The sequence below is a fragment of the Staurois parvus genome, unplaced genomic scaffold, assembly GCF_062004578.1.
Source record: "Staurois parvus isolate SC_StPar_1 unplaced genomic scaffold, SC_StPar_1.0 ptg000214l, whole genome shotgun sequence".
In the NCBI taxonomy this organism is placed as follows: domain Eukaryota; kingdom Metazoa; phylum Chordata; class Amphibia; order Anura; family Ranidae; genus Staurois; species Staurois parvus.
The window spans coordinates 272,871-297,281 of NW_028318010.1; the positions used below are offsets into that span (position 1 = coordinate 272,871).

Below are 24,411 nucleotides of genomic sequence, written 5' to 3' on the forward strand. Positions count from 1 at the left end.
GGATCAACAGCGGGCATCGAGTCAACTGGCCTAATAGGATCGTCAGGCTGGATCAGTTCATCATGCTGGGTAGAGGCATCAGGCCAAGTAGAGGCTTCAGGCCGAGTAGAGGCTTCAGGCCGAGTAGAGGCATCAGGCCGAGTAGAGGCTTCAGGCCGAGTAGAGGCTTCAGGCCGAGTAGAGGCTTCAGGCCGAGTAGAGGCTTCAGGCCGAGTAGAGGCATCAGGCCGAGTAGAGGCTTCAGGCCGAGTAGAGGCATCAGGCCGAGTAGAGGCATCAGGCCGAGTAGAGGCTTCAGGCCGAGTAGAGGCTTCAGGCCGAGTAGAGGCATCAGGCTGAAGAGAGGCATCAGGCTGCGTACAGGCATCAGGCTGAAGAGAGGCATCAGGCTGCGTACCGGCATCAGGCTGAAGAGAGGCTTCAGGCTGAACCACGGAAGGCAGGCTCACCGGTTTGGATACTGGCAGGATGGTATTGGTTGGAAAGAATTTTCGCTTTTTTCTGGTTTTAACTACTGGAGCACTGCAAGTAAACGCAGGTCTGCAAACGAATGGAGCAGCTGGAGACAGAGAAGAACTGGAGGATGGAACAGGAGAGGGAGCGGTTGCTACAGAGGGCTTTTTTACAGGGTTAAAGGCAGGATAGGTGCAGCGAGTGGGAACAGGGTACTGACATGCGGTAGATAGCAGGGCAGGAGGAGCTGTTGGGAATGCAGGAATAGAGTTTTGAGGAAATAGATTAGAAGCAGGACTGGGTCTTTGTAAGCTGACTGAGGCTGGGTGCAACAAATCTGTCCATGTCTGCAGTATGGGTTGAACAAAGCTGAGCTTACACAAAGCCTGTCTGGTCAATGACTGCACTGCGTTTATACAGTCTCTTAGTACCTGTGGTGAACATGTGGAATAACGCTCCAGAAAGTAACCCACATCATCCTCTAATAACCACACCAGGGACTCTACCTGGTCTGCACTAAATGGTGGCAAAAATTCATCCCTGCATTCGGGGGAACCAGATGAAACCAATTCAGCACAAACTTCAATCAAAGGCTGCACCTCAGAGAACTCTATGCCCTGATCTACTAGAACATGAGCGAGCCGTATACATTCTAGCAGTTCATCCCGGGTATACTCCTTCAGAGTCTGATAAGCATACTCCCTGTCATCAAACACTAGCAGATATAAATATTCAACCTCATCCAGATCCATCCTTCCCATCAACAAGCCAAGATGGCTTCCCTGTGCAGCCACTTCTGGTCAGGATTGGCCTTGGTGTAATGTCAGGGCTCCCAGGTATGACCAGAGGTGTGTGACTGATGCAGGGAAACGCAGACTTCAGATATGTGATAAACAATACAATTTATTAACACTAACAATACAAACATAAACGCAGTGCAATACTAAAACATAACACAGTGCAACCAAACCAAACCAACCACCCACAGATAACAGTATATACAAGCAAGCGTCGTCAGGCAGGCCGGGTCAATATCAATAGGGCAGGTAGGTACAGGGGGAGCAAGCAGAGAATGGTCGGGGTCACAGGCCAGGTTCAGCAGGTAGCAAGCAGCGTAGTACAGAGGGTCAAGCAGAGAGATGGTCAGGGTCACAAGCCAGGGATCAGGACAGGTAGCAGAGAATCAGACAGGAACAGAGAGCAGGAACAGGATACAGGGCCAAGAGAAACACAACACCAAGGCAGAGTCTGCAAGTCTGGCCATCCCTTAAATACCCCAGTATCATCAGTTCCAGGTGTTAGCTGGCTGAAAGGTTGAGTCTTTGATTGCTGGGAGCACCCGCTGGCCAGCCCTGGTACTGCAGATCAAAAGGCAGGTGAGTCCCACCATTGCTGGCCAGTCCATTCCTAACACCTTCCCATATGTCCAGACACATATCTTAACGCCTAATAAACAATTTTCTTAATATTACAATCAAATATACATCATCAAATAATTCTTAATTAAAATCAGCTTTATATTATCTCAAAAATTTACTATTATCAATCTTATATTATATTACCTCCATGGATCCCCATATAAATTTTCACGAATCCATATAACCTTCCCTCAATATATATTGGGTTTTATTAAAATTTCCTATAAGGTAAATGTAATATATTAGATCTAAAATCATCTAAAAAAGTTATTTTATAAAATATTAATCAAAATTTAATAAAAATTATTATATTAGAAATCCGAAATAAAACAGTTCAAATCCAGTTCTACATTTAAACCATTCGGTTTCAAAGTATTCAAATTAAAAATCCAATATGTCTCGTTTTGTGAAATACTTTTTACCCTATTACCTCCCCTCCAATGGGAGTCTACCGTGTCTATACCACAAAACTTCATGCTGCTAGGATCCGAATTGTGGTATTCTTTAAAATGACGTGAGACGTTATGGTCCTTTTTCCCTTTCAAAATATTAGCTACATGTTCTTTTAGTCTAGTACCTAAATTTCTTTTGGTTCTTCCCACATATTGTAATGGACACGGACATTCTAATACATAGGTCACATACTTAGTGTCACATGTAATGAATTTTTTTATATTAAATTCTTCTCCTGTGTGAACCGATTTGCAACTCCCGATTTTTTTCTTTTTAGTGCCTGTTACTTTACACATTTTGCATCTTTTACATGGATAGAACCCCTGTAGATCAAACATCCTCATTTTTTTAGGGGGTGAGATAACCCCCTTGACTAATAAGGTCCTTAGATTGTCACTTTTTCTGTAAACAAACTGGGGTTGGTTGGGTAACATATTACTCAATCTCTGATATTTTTTCAGGATAGGCCAATATCTTTTAAAAATACCCTCTATATCTTTATACTGACAGTGGAATTTTGAAATAAAAGCCCAATCTATTACATTTCTTTCCTCTTTCCTTTTAATTTTGGTCTTTATTTTAGTATCTCCTATGTAATTTTTACTGACTTTAAATCTAGCTTTTTCTAATTCAATTGGATTATATCCTTTCGAAACAAATCTTTGTTTAATTAGTTCTGATTGTATAATGTAATCCTCTAATTTTGAACAATTCCTCATTATTCTAATAAATTGTCCAATGGGAATCCCACGAATCCATTGGGGATGGTGGCAGCTCGTCGTAGGAATAAACCCATTCCTGTCAGTGTCCTTAAAAAAAGTCTTAAAACAAATTCTGTTTTCATGTTTAAAAATATTCAAATCCAAAAAATTGGCCGATTCTTTATCAATTTTACATGTAAGTCCCAACCCATACTCATTATCTTTAATCACATCTAGAAAGATTTGTAAATTCTCATCCGTACCCTCCCAGATAAATAAAATATCATCAATATATCTTCTCCAGATTTTGAGACCTTCCCATTGTCTACCAAAAATGACCTTATCTTCCCATTTGGATAAAAGGATATTTGCCACACTTGGGGCAAACTTGGCGCCCATCGCCACACCCTTTCTCTGTTCATAAAACTCCCCTTTATACCAAAAGAAGTTCTTGCTCATACTGAACTCGAGCAATTGGATGATGAACTTCCTCTGTTTCAGATGTAAGTCTGAGAAATTCCTCAGACCCCATTTCACAGCCTCAATACCATCATGATGTCTAATGTTAGTATAAAGGGAATTAATATCTATTGTCACAAAAAGGGTATTCTGTGAGATCTCCATTCCTTCTAATAGATCTATCACATCTCTGCTATCCTTCAAATATGACGGCATTCCCTTTACAATTGGTTGCAGAAAAAAGTCTGCATATTCACCGATTCTCGAATGAATAGACCCAATACCATTTATAATGGGCCTACCCGGGGGCTTCGTCAAGCTTTTATGTATTTTAGGTAAAATGTAAATAAACGGGGTTCTACAATGTGAGGGAATTAAATATAATGCTTCTTTCTCATTTAAAATTTTATTCTCTTTCGCTTGATTCACTAGTTTTTTTAACTGTTTTTTATATAAAATTATCGGATTTTTTAAAATCTTCACATATGTATCTGAATCACTTAAAATGAGTTCCAACTCTTCTTCGTATTGTTTTCTATCCATCACCACCACCCCTCCCCCCTTGTCCGCCGGTCTAATCACTACATTCTTTTCTTTTTTTAAATCATTTAAGCCCTGAAAGATACTTCTTTCTTCCATAACCTTAGAAGTTTGTAAACTACGGAGATCTTCTATTACCATTTGTTTAAAGACCTCTATGTTCTGGTTTTTCGAATTGACCGGATTGAATGTGGACTTATTCTTAAAATTACTATGAGTAAAGGTAGATCCACTGTTTCTATTTGTCAGAGTGGTGGGTCCTGGTAAAGACGCAAAATATTTTTTGATATTCAATTTTCTAATATACTTATTAATATCGATATAGGTATTAAATTTATTCAGATTCCCTTTTGGGGCAAACTTCAAACCTTTATCAAGCACCTTAATCTCATTATCCGTTAAAACTATGGAACTAATATTATAAATTCCTTCCCCTATGTTTCCTGCCTTTTCCTTTTGTTTTCGTTTCCCATCTCTTGTGGCTGGTTTTCTATTCTTTGATACGGAGTTCCTCCTCCCTCCTCTTGTCTTGGGACCGGTCTGCCCCCCCACTCTCTCCTGTAAGGGGATGACTCCCTTGGATCCCTTTCCCATTGATATGGGTAGTATGGGACCATTTGAGGTGGACCCGGGGGGCGGCCTCTGAAGTTCCTCTGAAAAAAATTCCTTTGAAAACCTCCTCTCCCTCTATTCCCTCTGGGGTTGTTCACATATCCATTTCCATAATTATTTTTCCAACCTTCTAATGGTTGAAATCTATTATAAACTGGAACATTATATGTCTGATAAGATGGACTGTGGGGTTTGCTATATCCACTTCCATTATTCCTTTGGGGTGTTCTAGATTGACCCGATTTTTTCTGAAATGCAGGCATCTTTTTAGGAAGAACAGACCTCTGTATCTCCTGATCCCCTCTCTTTTCTTCACTCAGTGATCTCACAGGTGATGACTCATTTGACTGACAATTATTGACTACAAAATCTTGCCATTTATAAATCTTGTTATTCTTATAGTCTTCCATATCCCTGTTGAACTTTTTCTGCTTCTTCCTCTTAATTTCCACATCTTTTTTGTTCAAATGTTCATGTACCACTTTAAATAACTCATTATACTCTTTTTTATCTTTAAAAACTTCCACCTTCATTTTTATGTCTAATATTTTTGACTCCACCATTGTCAATTTCCTTCTTTTCCTATCCAATAGTAGATTTAGCAACTGATTTTCACATTTGTGGAAAAAGCCCATCCATTCTTTCATTGAATCTTCATCTTCATTTAACCCATCATTGGGTCCCAAATCCCACCTCAATCTCCTTGGAACTATCCCTTCTGCCAGTTCTGTTGCAATAAGGGATAATGAAAATAAGTGTGGGCGGCGGTTTCCAGCTTCCAAGATGGAGGTTAGTGGTGCCGTTAATGTAGGAAGGGCGGTACATAAGGAGTCGATGCGCATACGTCCTTACCCTTCTGAAAAAGTCATAGGAAGTGACTAAACGCGTCGTGACGTCAGACGTATCGACGCTGACCGGAGGTGCGATCAAGGCCATCTTGGAAGTGGGAACATGCGGCTAATGTTTCCCTAAACTTGTTTGTATCTGTATCCCTGTGAGGAGGAGCTGCTTCACCCTTATTTTAATGTAAGTTGTCAAATAAAGGAAGACTGTGTTTTATCTACTATCGGTAACTGTGAATTTTCTCATGAGGGAAATGGAGGAATAATATTGGAGGAAGCCTGAAATCTGAATGATCTGAATGAGGAGATAGTAACCCAGAGTGGTGTGATGCCCTATCTCTTCCTGCATAGGGTAATTATCCATCAGCACGAGGTGCAGATTGCTGGTTTGGGTCTAAGGTGTACACTTATGTATACTGAGTGTGGTGACACATATCGTTTGGAGTGATATTTTTAGTTTCACTTGTGTTTGCAGCTGACACTTTATGTGAGTGTCTTTTATTGATATATTTCTGCTTGTATAGAGATACTCACTTATAGAGTATACACGTATATATAGATTTTGCATGTTGCACAGAGAGTGGCACGTGTTTTTTTTATTATTTAAATGGTATGACACTATGTTAAGTTTTTTTTCTTTGAGGTTTACTGCCATCAGGATTTACAAGTTTGAAGAAGAAAGAATTTAATGGCTTACATGTGTGGAGATTTATTTTGATAATTGAGACATTTGGGACACTATTTTGATATTTTGGACACTTTTTTTATAAGGTGGGATTGGGGGATATATTTATTATTTAGGTAAAAAAAGTAAAGTTTTATATATTTTATGTCGCAGAATACATTTTGGCCTAAATTTATGACTAAATTTGATTTTTACATTTTTTTTTTTTTACTGAACAGGTTTAAATAGCAAATAGACTCAAATATTGTTTTTTTTTCTCAAAATTGTTGGTTTTTTTTTTTTATATAGCGCAAAAAATAGAAATAAAAAACCAAAACAAATGCACAGGCGATCAAATACCACCGAACGAAAACTCAATTGTAAAGTAAAGCAGTCCATAACGCAAACCGCTTCCTGACTGCCCTATAGCAGAAATATTGCTTCAGGGTGGTGCGGGTGCGCAAAATCACTTACAAATACGTGATTCACGCTCCCGTGGTTTTCACGCCCCTCCCAGATAACCCATCAGTACACCAGTAATTACATTTAACCCCTTGATTGACAGGAACACGCTCATACTCAATAAACCTCCATTACTAGTATAGTGTCTGAACGGATCAATATCTTTGATCAGATCAGCACTATACCAGTGTTCACATTAGTATAGAGTCCCCAAAAACACAGCATTAGCGGGATCAGCACCTGCATTTATCCCCTACGCTTACTCCCCCTTCTCCACCAGCAACTGCAGTGCCAGTACTAGTGCCGCTCTACCTTTTGCTGAACTGGCAAGAGCCAGCGGCCTAGTACATCCTGGTCTTTTACATACCAGCACTGCAGTATCACTTGGTGAGCCCATAAGTTCAGTACAAGCTGGAGAGCACAAGTATTGTCCCGCAACCACCAAGCATTCGAACACATTCCCATAGAGCTCCTAGTATCCTTTCGGATGTGCTTGCAAATCCAGATTGGCAGCCAACAAACTCTGCAGCACCCATACTTAACCCCCCCATTCACTGCCCAACTCAGAATTCAGGTGGAAACAGCAAATATAACTACTCCCCTTGTTTGGTTTTTTTTTTTGTTTTGGAGCAGTTTTTCACGGAAGATCTGTATGCGTTGATTATATTATGGATCAAAGCAATTCATATGCACAACAATTTATCACCGCCAACCCAAATTCAAACCTTGCCAGACTATTTGCATGGAAACCCATTACGGTTTCCAAATTTATATTTTTGGGGGTCTAACTCTCAACATGGGCATTACTTTAAAAAAAAAAAATTAAATTGCATGTGTATTGGCCCACAGACCAGATTCATCATATGCCCGTGTTCTCTGCTGCCATGGCCAGGCATAGATATGAGAGTATGTATTTTATGCATTTCATCGACAACACACTGTTGTCCTCAGGGTGATCCTGAATTTGACTGTCTCCACAAAATTCAGCCCCTCGCAAATAACCTTAACCAAAAATTTGCAGATGTCTATACTCCCCAGCAAACCATCTGTGTTGATGAGTCCCTCAATTTTTCTGGTCACCTTGCATTCAAACAAGCGTGTCAGATCTGGGGTCAAGATGTATAAGACCTGTGAAAGGGCAACAGGCTATACATATACCTTTCGGATTTATAAGTGCAAGATAGTTTGGGACTCTATGTCATCCTTTTCCATATGGGGTACCACTTATACATGGACGATTTTTATTCAAGCGTGCCGACATTTGTACAATCTGGGAATTGGCGCATGTGGCACCATGTGACCTAATGTGCACCCACCATTAAAAGTGGGTGGATGCAGGGCAGTATATTCTAATGGTGGGCATACCACACATACACTTTTTCTGGCAGAGATTTCTTTTTCCATGCAACGCATAGGCTGCATATAAAAAAAAAAACAAAAAAAAAAAAACATAGCATATATACCCAACGACCAGCTATGTACTGGTACATTGCTGGACTTTGAATAGTTCTACCAGGATTATGCCTGCACAGCTGCAGGTATCATCCTGGTATCTTTTCTTCATCCAGCAATCGGTTTTCATGTAAATGCAATCTTAGTGGCTAATTAGCTGCAGGATTGCTTTTACAAGCAGTAGGGGACGATACACACAGCCTTCTCAGGCAGTCCCGTGCCATCAGGGGAACCTGAGAATGCAGGCGGTGGTTCTGCCAGCTGATCATAGAGCTGATTAAGAAATTGGAAGCTATGAGCATTTCATCACTTCAGACTATAGAGATGATTGGCACCATTCTGGTCTCCAGTTTCATAGGATATAAACAGCGCCATTTGTAAATTGGGAAAGCATCTGATCACACCGATCTTCGTGAGATTACATAATGTAAGGGTAGAGGAGATACCCAGAAAAAAAAAAAAAAAAAAATATATGAAAATGCCCATTGAAGTTTAAAAAAAAAAAAAAAAGAAAATCCAATGACCACCTTCAGGCTTTTAAAGGGCTTTATTTCCTCACACTTCCTGACTACCTATCACAGTTGGAGGCCCTGAAATGCCAGGATAGCACCAATGACCCCTTTTTGGAAAGTAGGCAGCCTAAGGAATTTGAGAAGATGCATGGTATTTTGCAGATCTTGTTTGTTGCCACAAGTTTTTGGAAAAAAAATAAAACCGAAACATTTTCTTTTTTTATTAAGAAAAAAAAAAAAATCCATGGCTTCAATATGCCTCTTGGCAGATAGCTTAGGGTGTCTACTTTCCAAAAAGGGGTCATTTGGGGGTGTTTGTACTATCCTGGTATTTTAGCACCTCAAGAAATGTGATGGGCAATCAGAAAGTAAAAAGCTGTGTAAATTCCATTATCTATACCATAGTTTGTAGACGCTATAACTTTCACACAAAGCAATCAATATACACTTAATGGGATTTTTTTTTTTTTTTTTTTTTTTTTTTAACCAAAAACATGTAGCAGAATACATTTTGGCCTAAATTTATTACAAAATTTGAGTTATTCAGATATTTTTTATGACAGAAATGAGACAATATCGGGGTTTATTTCAAAATTATTCGGTCTTTTGTTTATAGTGCCAAAAATAAAAAGCTTAGGTGATCAAATACCAAACGAAAGGCTTATTTGTGTGAAAAAAAGGCCGTAAATTTCGTTTGGGTACAGCATTGCATGACCGCACAATTATCAGTTGAAATAATGCAGCGCAGAAGAGCCAAAAGAGGCCTGGCCATTAACCACTTCCATACAGGGCACTTTTACCCCCTTCCTGCCCAGGCCAATTTTCAGCACTCTCACACTTTGAATGACAATTGCGCGATCATGCAACACTGAACCCAAACTAAAACCCAAAATAAAATTTTTTAATTTTCTTCACACAAGTAGAGCTTTCTTTTAGTGGTATTTAATCACCACTGGGGTTTTTTTTTGCTAAAATTAACAAAAAGACAGAATTTTGAAAAGAAAAAAAAAAAAAAAAAAAACGCACGTTTTTCTTTGTTATAAAAGTTTGCAAATAAATAATTGTTCTTCATGAAGTTAGTATTCTGCTACATTTCTGTGGTGAAAATAACGCAAATTAGTATTTATGATTTAGTTTGTAGGAAATTTATAGAGTTCACAAACTATGGGATATATAGTACTGACAGCAAATCTAATTTCTTGAGGCCCAAAAAAGTCAGAACAGTACAGATATCCCTCAAATGACCCCTTTTTGCAAAGTAGACAGACATTTCATAACAGGCATGGCGAGTTTTTTGAAGCTGTAATTTGTCACAATTTTTCGGAAAAAGAAATTAAAAAAAAAAAAGACTTTTTTTTTTTTTTTACACATACTGTCACCAGTGCAGTACAGCATCATCATATAACTGTTGTGGCAGTGATCAGGGATACTGACTGGTGACAGAACAAAATGTAATAAAAAAATTAAGAAATTATTAATTTTTTTTTCGTACTAAGATTTTTTTTCATATTTCACTATGACCAAAGTAGTATAATGTTACCATACGACTTTGATATAAGCAAATTGGGGAAGTCATCAGTATTTTTTTTTTTTCCACACAAAGAATTTACCTGAATGAAGTCGATTCATTCAGGGTTTTTTTTTTTTTGATTAGCTGTGATTTGGCCACGGCTAATCACATGACACAGAAGGGCTGTGATTGGCCCAGCTTGTGCATGTGATCTCTGTGACCATTCACAGCTAGAGACACACTTGTATACAATGGATGGCTTCCTTTCATGCCATCCATTGTATACAACTGTCATGTGACCTGCTGCGATTGGTCACAGCAGGTCACATGGTACTGGCAACAGGGGCTGGTACACAGATCTGTCATCGGCCGCGTCCAAGGCACACGGCCAGTGACAGATCGTGCCGCAGCACGGCCCTGCGCACTTTGAAAAGGACACCATATGGTGTCCACCTGGAGGGAAGAGATGTTCGCCCGGCCGTCATCTGGCTATAGGCCGGGCGGCAACTAGTTAAGGGGGGGTAAATCCTCAGGATGGCAAGTGGTTAAAAGTCTGAAGGTGCTTATTGGATTTCAGGCTCCTGTATGTGGCTATACCATAGTTTGCATATTGGTTAGTGTGAAAGTTATAGCATCTACAGTTATTTTTTTTTTTTACACCGAAGACATGTAGCAAAATACATTTAGGCCTAAATTTGACAAAAAATTTTTATGACCAAAATGAGAAAATATAGTTTTGTTTTTCAAAATTTTCTGTCTTTTTTTGTTTATTGTGAAAAATAAAAAACCCCAGAGATGATCAAATATCACCAAAAGAAAGCCATTTGTGTGGAAAAAAAAAAAAAAAGCGTAAATTGCAGTAGCTTACCCATAGTTTGTAGATGCTATAAAAAACTTTCGCACAAAGCAATCAATATACACTTATCGCAATTTGTTTTTTACCAAAGACATGCAGCAAAATACAGTTTGGCCTAAATTTTTTAATTTTACTATATATTTTTTCTAGCCGAAAGTAAAAAATATCATCTTTTTTCAAAATTTGTCTGTTTATAGAGCAAAAAATAAAAACAAGTGCACAGGTGATCAAATACCACCAAAGGAAAGAAGATCCACTTGTGTAAAAAAAAATAAAAAACGACAAAGTTAATTTAGGTACAGCACTGCATGACCAGTTACCAGTTGAAATAGCGCAGTGCCGAATAGCAAAATAGACCTGGTCAGGAAGGGGAGTAAATCCTCTGGAGGGCAAGTGGTTAATTTTTTGGAGCATTTTATTTATATATTAATATAAACACAAACTAGAACTCCTCTAAAAGGTGTTTGTTGATACCTTTACTCTCACTTCCCATCTAGCAAAACCATTGTCAAATTGGACGGTGAAGGAAAACCTATTTATGTTTAAGGTTCCAAACCTTTCCCACACAAAGAAAAAAAAAAAAAATACATTACACATTTTTCCTATTCAATTTCCTTTTGATTTACCTTCAACTATGTAGTGCAAGGGCCTGCCTGATTGCACACAAATTGAAAGTGTTTAGGTTTGACCTCATATATGGTTTTGGTAAATCTAAATGAAAACTGTACAAGAAAATTGTATAATGTATGGCCAGCCTAAGAGGAGGATTTACTAAAAACCGATGCACACAGAATCTGGCGCAGCTATGCACAGTAACCAATTCCAACTTCAGCTTGTTCAGTTAAGCATTGGCAAAAAGTCACTGGTCATACCGCTGCGATCACATGATTTGTGTGCAATTTCAATGCAAATTCAGGTGTGCTTTCTAAAGACTTTATTGCTACTTGTGAAGAATTTCAACGATTTCTTGCAATTTGCAGTGTGATTTCCACTATATTCTATTCTATGTGAAAGCGCAAAAAAGAAATAAAAAAACGAGCTGCAGCACATCGCAAATGTTAATACACTGACATTCACAGTCATTAGATGCGATTTCAGTTCCCAAATCACACCGGTATGACCAGACACTAAAACCTAGACATTGAATGGTTACAATACACAACTGCACCAGATCAAAACCAGTTTTAGTACATCTCCCCCTAAAAGTCAAATATCACAAAAGATCATTCATGGTATTGGTAACCTTCTAATTATTTAACGTAAACCGGTCAAAAAATGCATAGGCTGCCTCTGATGGTGGTGTCTCCTTCGTAAAATTCTAATTGCCTGCACATGGAAACAAACAGAACCCTCTCTGCTCTGTGGGTGGTCGGATGTAAACAGACTCAGTTTTCCTTTACACCCGACTGCCCTCCGGTCCACCTAGACGGAAGGGGACGGATCCCTTTCCCCTTTTTTTTTGCAGACCGGATCAGAGCAAGTGGGTGTAAATGAAAAAAGCTGCCAGTTCATTAGACCATCCAATCAGGTTTGCCAGAAAAACTGACAGGCAGACCTGATTGGACCACAAGTGTGAAAGGAGCCATAAGTGCAAAAAAAGTGAAAAGCGAAAAACTTTGATCAGTTATTCAAGCAATATAAGATGAGCAAGACAGACACTGTTTTTCTTGAGACTGGTTTGTTTGAAGTTTAGGTTTCATGTAGGGTTATGTCTGATGCTAAGAGTTGCCTTGGGTTTGGACCCAGCCAGTCCCCCCAAAAAAGATGTGTAGTGGGAAAATATAATGAACACAGTGCAAGCTGCCTAATTAAACACACCAAAAAGGACATATCAGCAGCAATTTATAAAAACAAAAAAATGCACACTATGGCCTTTATTTAATAATATGGTGCAAACAACAATGATGTGCCTAACACCTGACAATCAATCAGAGCTCAGCACTTTAACAAATGCACTGAAGGATCCGATTTGCCATTATATGTTACCATGTACTGCTTTTTACCTTCCCAAATAAAGGAAATATCTATATATACAGATAGAGAGGCATAAATTTTTTTTTTTTTTTAATGAATCATCAAAATTCCATGTCACAGTGTAACACAGCGAGAACACATCATTCCGTGCTTTGTAAAAGGGACCTCAGGATATTGTTTTCAGACTAAAAAAATAACATTCTAATAAATAGGCAAGATTTAGATCATACAGGGGAAAAAAAAAAAAAACAAAATAAAAAAAAAAAAAAAAAAAACAAGGTCAGATGACAGGAGAGGATGTGGATGTTATAAGCCTGATGGTTATAACACAGCTTATTCTTTCTACAAGGATATTGCAATCCAGCGGATATTCAATATCAAATATATATCTCTATATAAGGATATATATTATTTATATATATATTTATATATGTACACAATATCTAGACTAGGTCACCCCAGCAGTAAAAAAAAAAAGGGGGACAAACTATGAACAAATAGCAAATAAAAGACAAATCTGTTCCACAGCAGACTCCTTCTAAATGCTGTATGTTTCCACTCTGTGGAACTTGCTACAAAAGAGAGGTAGATTTAATGTCTATGTATAGATCTATATATATATATATATATATATATATGTATATATTTAAAAAAAAAAAAAGCTGATAGCTAAAGAATAAAATTGTAGGAGAGAGGGGATTTAAAAAACTTTTTTTTTTTTTTTTTTTTTAAAAAGAAAAGTATTTAATGCTTCCATGCCTTGCTTGCATTGTCTGCAGCTAATGGCATCTGTAAATTACACCCTGCTTAAAAATAAATGCTACATTAGCTTGTATTTGTATTCATTGTGCTGGAAGTGTATTGCTATAGGATAACTGGAAGGGGCATCAGGATTCATGTGCAATATTTTGTTTTTTTTTAGACAAAATCATAGTAAAAAGGAAAAGAAAAAATTAAAAAAAAAAAAAGCTGAGCGAGGCAAAGTAGAAGTCTAGCACCATGTAAACCTTTCACAGCTGAGGGAGATTCTCCACCTGTTTTTAAAAAGGGACAACGAAGCATCTAGGGCCTAATGGAGTTAGTGAGAACTGGGAAGAGTCAGGTGTGGTGGAGGCAGGTATCGCTGGGCCAAAATTGCAGCGTCCAAAGGGCTCACTGGCTGAGCATCATATCCCAACCTTCTAATGGGTGGGAAATTGCCAAAGTGACGTTTCTGAGGGAAGTTCTTGGCTTCGTGGATTGTGTTTTTCTCCTCTGCCAGAAGAAGCTGCTGCCGCATGTAGTTTTCAAACTCATACTGAGATGATTCTTCTGTCACTTTTGTCTACAAAGATAAAAAAAACATGTCAGATAGCAAAGAAAAACTTTTGCCCAAATTAAGTAAACTGCACTCTGAAACTCAAGCAAAAAACTAAGGTGGAAGGAATGGACTGGGCTGCAGTAATTTAACAAGAGGACTGTCAGCTTTAATAAAGCAAATAATAAAAATATGGATTTAAGTTCCCTGCAATGGAAAAGCTAATATACTCACCTCTCCAGCAGTCTGTCTCTCCCATTAAAAATTGCAGCTTACCTTTTAAAAAAAATCTTCACACGCTTCCCCTAGGTTTGTAATGTTTAGGAGGGGGCAGCAGAATACTGTTTAACAATTAACCCTGTCTGTACCGTTTGCAGTTCCTCATTATGAGCTGTAATCTAGATTTGAACACTGTCTGTCCTAACAAAAGGGTAAAAATTTAGAAACTGCCTTCCTGCATTGTATGTTAATGAGTGACGGATCCCTACCCATTTTTTTTGCAGACTGGATTGGAGCAAGTGGATGCAAGTGAAAACAAGCTGCCAGTTCATAGGGATATATGGACCATCCAATCAGGTTTGCCTGAAAAACTGACAGGCAGACCTGATTGGACCACGAGTGTGAAAGGAGCATAAGCAAAGTGCAAAAAAGTGAAAGCGAATAACTTTGATCAGTTACTCAAGCAATATAAGATGAGCAAGACAGACACTTTTTCTTGAGACTGGTTTGTTTTAAGTTTAGGTTTCATGTAGGGTTATGTCTGATGCTAAAAGTTGCCTTGGGTTTGGACCCAGCCAGTCCCCCCAAAAAAGATGTGTAGTGGGAAAAATGATATATATATCTGATAGCTAAAGAATAAAAAAAATTGTAGGAGAGGGGATTTAAAGTCTTTTTTTTTTTTCAAAGAAAAGTATTTAATGCTTCCTTGCCTTGCTTGTATTGTCTGCAGCTAAAGGCATCTGAAATTTACACCCTGCTTAAAAATAAATGCTACATTAGCTTGTATTTGTATTCATTGCGCTGGAAGGGTAAAAATTTAGAAACAGTCTTCCTGCATTGTATGTCAATGGATAGTGTGGGGACAAAAGACAGTTAAGACGGTCTAGAAATTCTTAAAAATTGTCAGGTGTCATGGCTAATTCTATTTCTACAGTGTGAAAAGGAACACAAACATAGTGCGGTTTTCTCAAATTTAACTGCAAAAGTGGGAATCCGGAGGTTCACTTTCAGGCGTGTCAGATGCTTGTGGTCCCCGCTGTGCACTGTGGTGCCATCCTCTGACCATCACTACAGGACAAAATAGTGAAGTAGGGGATAAAAGGATAGAAAAACAGAGCACAGTAAGGGACACCAAGAGGTTCAATGCCATCAAACACTGAAGCCTGCAGCACTGGACTGCTGGAGAGGTAAGTAAACCCCCTTTGCTCTTCCAGGGAACTCTAAAAAAGGATAGGTTGACTTGTTATACCCATATTCATGGCGTAACAGGTCACTGTTGCAGCAGCATTCCCCTCGATCCCCAGCCTGCGGTCACAGTTTTTTTTGTTTTTTTTTTAAAAACTGCGGCCGGGTTGGCAAGCCCCACACGGTGAATGGGGAAAAAAAACTGCAACTACCATCATCCATTGCAGCTGACTGCTTGTAATTCTTACTGAACTACCAGGGGGCGCTGATGAGCACTCAAGGTAGTTCATTGATGCTTCCTGTCATTCAGTAACTGCCTGCCCATATGAGGTATGGGCAGACAGCTACACCAACAGTCTGCAAGAGCCTGAGATTGCACCCGGGTTCTGCTGATCTCGGGTGCAATGCTTTAAAGGTCCCTATTAACCAGCAGATTTACTACTACAGGGCGTATGGTCTGTGTTCTTTTGCACTTCCGCCGTAGGGCACGCACTCTGCCGGAGGGATGCTTCTGCTTTGATTGGTCATAGCAGAAACCAATCAACAGGTGCCAGCCAATGGATGAGCACTGGCATCTGTTGATCACCGAGGAGACTGAAAGAACACAGCTCTGCCTATGTAAACAAGGCAGAGCTGTGTTCTGTCAGCTGTGAACTGCTAGATATCTTCCTGCAAAGCAAGGAATAAGATCTAGAAGATTTCTCAGTAAAAACAGTGCACAAAAACTATGGCTATGCACCCAGTTAAACATCTAGGGCGAGAAGAGTTAACCGTTTCCCAGCCAGTGTCATTAATACAACGAAAGCGTATATTTTTAGCACTGACCACTGTATCAGTGTCACTGGTTCCCACAGTCCCAAGTGTCAGTCAGTGTCAGACTGTCTGCGCAATATCGCAGTCCTGCTATAAGCCGCTGATCGCCACCATTAATAGGATTAAAAAAAAAAAAAAAAGTCCTATATACATACATACACCATAGGTTTCTAGACATTAACTTTTGCGCAAACCAATCAACATACACTTATTGGGATTAGTAGGTTTTATAGCAGAAAGTAAAATGCATAAAAAAAAATAATAATTTATATATATATATATATATATATATATATATATATATATATATATATATATATATATATTTTATTTATTTATTTTTTTTTTTTTAAGTATTTATATTTATTCAAAACAGAACAGTCCTTACCTCCTGCAAGTTCTCTGGACTTGTCACATGATCAATGTCAGGAACAACCTGCAGCGGGCCACTTAACGAGGACATTGATTGCCTACAAACAAGAAACACTTAGATATTAAAAGTTATGATTTGCCATATTACAAAATTACAATAAGAAAAAAAAGGTTGTCACAAGAGCAGAAATGACAAAGACAAAATCAGAATTTGTAAACATGAGACAAAATTTCTCCTGTCCTTGGATGTGGATGAGGGAAGGTGTCTGAAGTCATCCCCCCAGCAGCCTGCAAATGAAGACTGGAGTCAGCATAGCTGACAGCAATCTCTAGCAGGGGTTCAGCAGCAAATAACTTAGATTAACCTGTAGAAATTGTGCACACAGAGATGGATGCGGTCATCCATCTTGCTAAAGACCTTCCATCTTGTATTTCCCTCTCCCTCCTCCAATCCCCCCCCCTCCCTCTGTTGCGTGACATGTGGTCTGTATGATGCTGAGAGATCACAGGCATCAGGCCCCAGCTGGAGAGCTTCATGGTTATAAACCCCAATTAGCCTGGCCCCAGTATGTCTTTGGAGACTCTTGCTTGGAAAGGATCGCAAAGCCATAAACCAGTCCTTCACTGGGCTTCACAGACATTCCAGCTAGCCGTAAAACAGACTCACATTTAAAAACCTACTTTTCCATATAATTATATATCTTAAGGTAGGAAATAATTACATAAACAAACAAAGCATATAATTTGGATAGCTCAGTTTAATACAAGTCACCTGATATCTTACACCCCCTAGTTGAAGTCTACAGGAGAGCAGAAAGCATATAGTTCTAGCTGAAATAGTAAACTATGCCATGTTTGATATCTAGACGTTCAGAATATCATTCTGCATATTAATCTACCCGTGGATAGAATGTTACATGTACCTAGGGAAGGTTATTGACCTGGTATAACTTGTGAGGGATTTTGGTTCTAGCCTGAGTCCCCTGCCTACAACACCCTCCCCAAATGAGGCAATTGGTTCTCTGCTTCAAGGAGACACCCTGCTGAGTTCCTAGAAAAAGGCAGTTATGCTTGGAGCAGAGAGTTAAGTTGAGTTGAAGAAATCTCCCTTTTAACATCAGAACCAACTCGGGAGACAGTACCCTTTGCTCTGAAACTTGAGCTGATTAAACCAAGGCTGACGGCCTCTCTAAACTTCTGTTATCCCTTTGCTGTGTGTAATATATTTATTCCTTTTCTGTAAATATTGTTATTGCACCCTTTTTAGTAATAAATCCTATTATCTGAAAAGTGTTGAACTGTTTCTAAAGTTCAATGCAAACTAAGGATCCCTGTCTCTGAAGAGCGCTACTATGTGTTTTTAAACTTCTGTATCTCTCTGCCTGCGGTGACAGTGGTATACAGACGATTATTCAAACACCCTAGTGTTATTGCTAATATTGGCGAGTTTCCTCCTACTCTGTACAAAAAGGTGGTTGTTACTGGGTCAGGTTAATTACGCAATTAACCCTTCACACTGCCACCATCGCTCTTAGGCTGCAGGTACATAGATCGAGGGCCATTAGCTGGAAAATCTTTGTACAGGGTGCAGCTGAGCGTGGCATGGTTACGCACGTGACAGCGTGGTTTTAGATTGGCTAGTCCTTCGGTCACAAGTTGGTGAGAAGGGCTGGGGGTCTGACGCCACGATCGTCACATAACCTACCAAAATCAATCAATTATGCTGTGCACAGGGAGGAGCTTCAGCCTGGAAAATGCAAGAATCTGCTGACGTGTGCAATGGAGAGTTCGTACACACACACTTCCTGGGTCAGCAGCTTCTGATATGTAGGAACTGTATGGTGAGAAAATACATCTACAGGAGGAAAGTCTAGCATCTATGCGCATTTTGCATGTTCCACGTTCATTTTATGCCTTAACAGCTCCTCTCCTGAACACTATGAATTTTCTTCTCCCTGTAAATGCTTCTCTTTTAACCACTTGCCGACGGGTGATAGCCATATGACGGCTTCACCACGGCCGGCCAGTTCTGGGAGGGAGTCATATGATGTCCTCCCATGATTACGCTTCCCGTGCGCCTCCAGTGGCGCGCATCTGGAACTGTAAGTGATGGCTGTGTCCCTCAGACACAGCGCATCACGAAGAGGAAGGGGGGGGGGTGAAGGGCCGATTGCAGGGGCTGTTTACATTTGTGATTGCTCTGTCCAATGAAGAGCGATCACAAATGTAAAAACACAGAAGGGTCATGGCTGGGTTTTCCCTCTCCTTTCCTTAAACCAATAACGTGTGCGAGGAAAGGAGAGAGAATCTGTTTCTAAACGGTGAGTGTTCTCACCAGTGCCCTATCTGTGCCTGCCAGTGAGTGAACGTGAATTGATTTTTTTAATTTAATTTTTACGAAAGACTTGCTAAATTCAATAGTTGACCAGTGCAACCTCTATGCCCAACAACCCATAGCCACCAACCCAGATCCAAGTTATGCCAGTTCCTATGAATGGAAGCAGTTAACAGTGGAGTACTTTAGAACCTTTTTGGACCTTACATTTAATATGGGACTCAAAAAAAAAAAAAAAAAAAAAACCCAACACACACACACACACACACACACACACACACACACACACACACACACACACACACACTACTGGTCTATCCACCCAATCCATCATATGCAAAATTTCCTAATCAGTCGTGCCCAGAACAAGATATCTAATCATCATGTAGTTCCTCTATTACAACGATAACACCCAGTGCTTTCCCCAAAATGACCCAGCATATGATAAATTGTATAAAATTCGGCCACTTTTTTTTTCTCCAAGAAATTCGTCCAACTATTTGTCCTGGACAAAAATATCTGCGTGGGTGAGTTGTCTCCTTCACTGGCAGGCTGAGCTTCAAGCAGTTTATCCCCAGCAAAATATGGGGATAAACTCTAAATTATGCGACAGAGCCACGGGATACGTGTATGCCTTCCTCGTGTACGAAGGAAAGGACACCCAACTGCATCCCCCTGAATGCCCAAAATTACATTGGAGCAAGTGGAAAAGTTGACTGGGAGCTTGTATTTCCACTCCTTGAAAAAGGTTATCTATATGTTGAGAATTTTTACAACAGCTTGCCCCTTTTCTGCAATCTTCACTGAAGGAGAACACTAGCATGTGGTACTGCGAGAGCCAGTAGGAAGAACTTTCCGCAAAGGCTGGTGAACACAAGACACCAGCGAGGGGAGTCTGAGTTTGCGGAACAAAGATATTGGCTATGAAGTGGAGGGAAAAACAAGACATCTACAGTGGATATAAAACATCTACACACCCCTGTTAAAATGGCAGGTTTTTGTGATGTAATAAAATGAAACAAAGATCATTTCAGAACTTTTTCCAACTTTACTGTGACCTATAAACTGTACAACTCAGTTGAACAACAAACTGAAATCTTTTAGGTAGAAGGAACAAAAAAAACAAAAAAACACTATAATAAAGGTTGCATAAGTATGCACACCCTTAACCTAATACTTTGTTGAAGCATCTTTTGATTTTATGATTATAGCACTCAGTCTTTTTGGGTATGAGTTTATCAGCATGGCACATCTTGATTTGCCAATATTTGCCCACTCCTCCTTGCAAAAACACTCCAAATCTGTCAAAATCGCAAGGACATCTCCTGTGCACAGCCCTCTTCAGATCACCCCACAGATTTTCGATCAGATTCAGGTCAAGGCCCTGGCTAGGCCATTCCAAAACTTTAATCTTCTTCTGGTGAAGCCATTCCTTTGTTGATTTGGATGTATGCTTTGGGTCATTGTCATACTGAAAGATGAAGTTCCTCTTCATGTTCAGCATTCTAGCAGAAGCCTGAAGGTTTTGTGCCAATATTGACTGGTATTTGGAACTGTTCATAATTCTCTCTACCTTGACTAAGGCCCCAGTTCCAGCTCAAGAAAAACAGCCACAAAAAGCATGATACTGCTATCACCATGCTTCACTGTGGGTATGGTGTTCTTTTGGTGATGTGCAGTGTTTTTGTGCCAAATATATATATATCTTTTAGAATTATGGCCAAGAAGTTCAACCTTGGTTTCATCAGACCATAACACATTTTCCCCACATGCTTTTGGCAGACTTCAGATGTGTTTTTTTCAAAATTTAGCCAGGCTTGGATGTATTTCTTTATAAGAAAAGGCTTGTGTCTTCCCACTCTACCCCATAGACCAGAAATATGAAGAATATGGGAGATCGTCACATGTACCACACAGCCAGTACTCTCCAGATATTCCTGCAGCTTCTTTAATGTTGCTGTAGGCCTCCCAGACCAGTTTTCTTCAGGTCTTTTCATCAATTTTGGAGGGATGTCCAGTTCTTTGTAATGACACTGTTGCGCCATATTTTCTCCACTTTATGATGGACTTATGAACTGATGAACCAAGGGTTAACTTTTTGGCCATAACACATTTTCTCACATGCTTTTGGGAGACTTCAGATGTGTATTTGCAAAATTTAGCCAGGCTTGGATATTTTTCTTCATAAGAAAAGACTTCCTTCTTGCCACTCTACCCCACAGCCCAGAAATATGAAGAATACGAGAGATTGTTGTCACATGTATCACACAGCTAGTACTTGCCAGATATTCCTGCAGCTTCTTTAATGTTGCTGTAGGCCTCTTGTAGCCTTCAAGACCAGTGTTCTTTTCATCAATTTTTAAGGGGCGTCCAGTTCTTGTAATGTCACTGTTACGCCATATTTTCTCCACTTGATAACTGTCTTCACTGTGCTCTATGGTATATCTAATGCCTTGGAAATTCTTTTGTACCCTTCTCCTGACTGACACCTTTTAACAAAGCGATCCCTCTGATGCTTTGGAAGCTCTCTGCGGAGCATGGCTTTTGCCATATGATGAGACTAAGAAAATGTCAGGAAAAACCTACTAGAAGAGCTGAACTTTATTTGGGGTTAAACAGAGGCACGTTAAATAGAAGCCAGTACACACCTGCCATCATTTAACATGATTTTGAATGCGATTGCTTAAATCTGAACACAGTTACATCCCCAGCTATAAGAGGGTGTGCTGACAATATCTCTGCCGGCTTCCTGTACCGACTATGGACAATAATCCTGTCTGCTGCCTGGACAATTGCTTTTGATGTCGCTGACCACGTCCCTGCCTGCTGCATGGACCAATGCTCTCCTCTGTGGACAACTGCACCACTAAAAACCACAGGTAATCTTTTGCGTACCATTTTCTCAGCATAATGTATTTTGGAGCGTAATTCTTGGTATGTACATGCTAAGTGTTAGAAATATGAAGGGCCTTCAAAAATGATAGGTTGTCTGGAAATAAGATGTGCAATTTATTTCCCTAGAACATCTGATGATGCTACTTTGATGTCGGGCCTCTGTATGTGGCCAGGCTGTTAAAAAGTCTCACATATGTGGTACTGCATACTCCGGACGAGTAGCAGAATGTATTTTTGGGTGTATTTTTTGTTATCTACATGCTATGTGTTACAAATATCTTATAAAATGGACAACTGTGTAAGAAAAAAAAAAAAACACCACACACGTTTTCATTTTCTTTCCACATATTCGGTTTGCTTTCCAAAACTGGGTCATTTTGTGGGTGTTTTCCCAGTCCTGTTGCTCCAGGGCCTTCATAAATGATAGGTTGTCTGGAAATTAGATGTGTAATTTTTGCCCCTAGAACGCCTAAAGGTGCTACTTGAATGTTGGGACTCTCTAAGTGGTCAGGCCGTGGAAAAGTCCCACACATTTGGTATAGTTATATTCAGGAGTAACAGAATGTATTTTGGGGTGCAGTTGAAAATATGCCTGTGCTGTGTGTCAGAAATAACTTAATATAACAATTTTGTGGGTGGGTGGGGGGGGGGGGGAATAAAAAAAAAAAAAAAAACGCACCATGCATCTTACTAAATACTTTGGAATGTCTACTTTCCAAAAAGGGGTCATTTGGGGGGTATTTGTACTGCCCTGGCTGGTTAGGGCCTCAATAATTAGATAAGCCATCGGTACATCAGCGTCATCGATTTTCAATGATTGGTACCATAGCTTGTAGACTCTATAGCTTTCACACAGACCAAATAATATACACTGGTGTTATTGCTACCAAATAAATGTAGTAGAGTATGGTCTATGCCCTTCTCCGCACTATGCTACACACAGATATTAAGCATAACCCATATGAGGCACTATCTCCTAGATTGTAAGCTCCAAGTAGCAGGGCCCTCGAACCCCTCGTGTATCGCATTGTATTGTTATTGTACTGTCGCATGGTCTGTCTCCCATTATAATGTACAGCGCTGAGCGAACTGTTGGCGCTATATAAATACTGTATAATAAGAATAATTATTATTTAAACCACTAGTAGGCCTATTCCGTTCTCAGTGGCAGTTAGCATCGCATCTATTTATGGCTACCAAATGGACGATCGCAAGAGCTTGGAAAACCCCTCTTTTTAGCTTTGAAGCCATTAAGAATCAGCTTCTCATTGACCATTATAAAATTTATCGGCTATGCTGTTGGACACCCACACTAAGTTTCTGCAGACCAGCGCCCTGGATTGATGTGGCCCAACCATCTCGATTTGACTAGAACCTCCTGTCGATATGAGAATCTCCTGGTGCCCTCTCTTTGTCTTTCTATTCTTGTTTCTCCCGTCTCCCCTTTTCCGTTTGTCAGTTTTCATGTTACACGCGCCGATTGTGATACCCCTGAAGAATCAAGCCTGTAATGTTTTATACACCTGTGGGACTTTGGGAGTCCTTGGTGTAGAGTTCCGATGTATGTCCAGTGAGACTCCATGCTCAGCTTTTCCTATTATCTGTATGCGACTTTGGTGATTTTCCTTGGCCTTTGCCCACTAGCTCATTGGTCACCACTTGTTTGCGGTTACAGCAATTTATAGAGTTTCATTCCATCCTTTCATAAATTGTGTTTTTGTGCTCAGTTTCTCTCCGTGTTAATACTTCAGTGCATTTGTTATGTTCTCATCAACAGAATTGTACATCTTATTTTTTGTGTCAATGAGCTTGCTTCGGACTGTTTCTTTGTTCTTGTGCTGTCTAATAAAATTCATTGTACAAGAAATGTAGCAGTATAAATTTTCTTCAAATTGTGTGAAGTAAAATTACTTATTTTCAAAATTTTATAACTAAAAAAAAAACGCATTTTTTCCCAAAATTTTCGGTCTTTTGGCAGACGTCACGGTCCATCTTCAAGAAAAGATCCAGACTTTACAGTAGGGATCTACCCAAATGTCTGGGCTGGAAGCTGGATCAGATTCAGAAAGCCACTGGGAGACAAGGTCAGCCACTCCTACCCCTAACTCAGCCTGGTGCTCCAGCGAGTGCTGGAGGGGTAGAGCAGAGAGCCGGAGACTGACAGCTCTCTGCAGACTGAAGGCCGAGAGCTGAGCATTTGATCGCTCAGTTCTCGGTCTTCGTACCAGTGGGAGACAAATTCAGCATGGATCTGTGCTGCATCCACCTAGGTGATTATGAATGGAGGATTTTTTGTTTTGTTTTTTTAAACAAGCCCATGCTTCTCTTTTTCAAGTGTAACAAGTCTTACAAACCAGAGACATAGCGAATACGGATTAGGATTTAAA

General features: G+C 39.6%; 1 protein-coding gene across 1 annotated transcript in view; it reads right to left on the bottom strand.

Moving 5' to 3' along the window:
• Positions 1 to 12,793: 12,793 nt before the first annotated feature.
• Positions 12,794 to 24,411, bottom strand: part of STK40 (serine/threonine kinase 40) — a 68,291-nt gene continuing 56,673 nt past the window's right edge. The window contains exons 10-11 of the mRNA XM_089678977.1: positions 16,811 to 16,892; positions 12,794 to 14,232 (exon numbers count right to left, since the gene is read on the bottom strand). Of these exons, the coding sequence (XP_089535103.1) occupies positions 13,987 to 14,232; positions 16,811 to 16,892 (328 nt within the window). The 3' untranslated portion in view covers positions 12,794 to 13,986. The remainder of the gene's footprint in view (positions 14,233 to 16,810; positions 16,893 to 24,411) is intronic.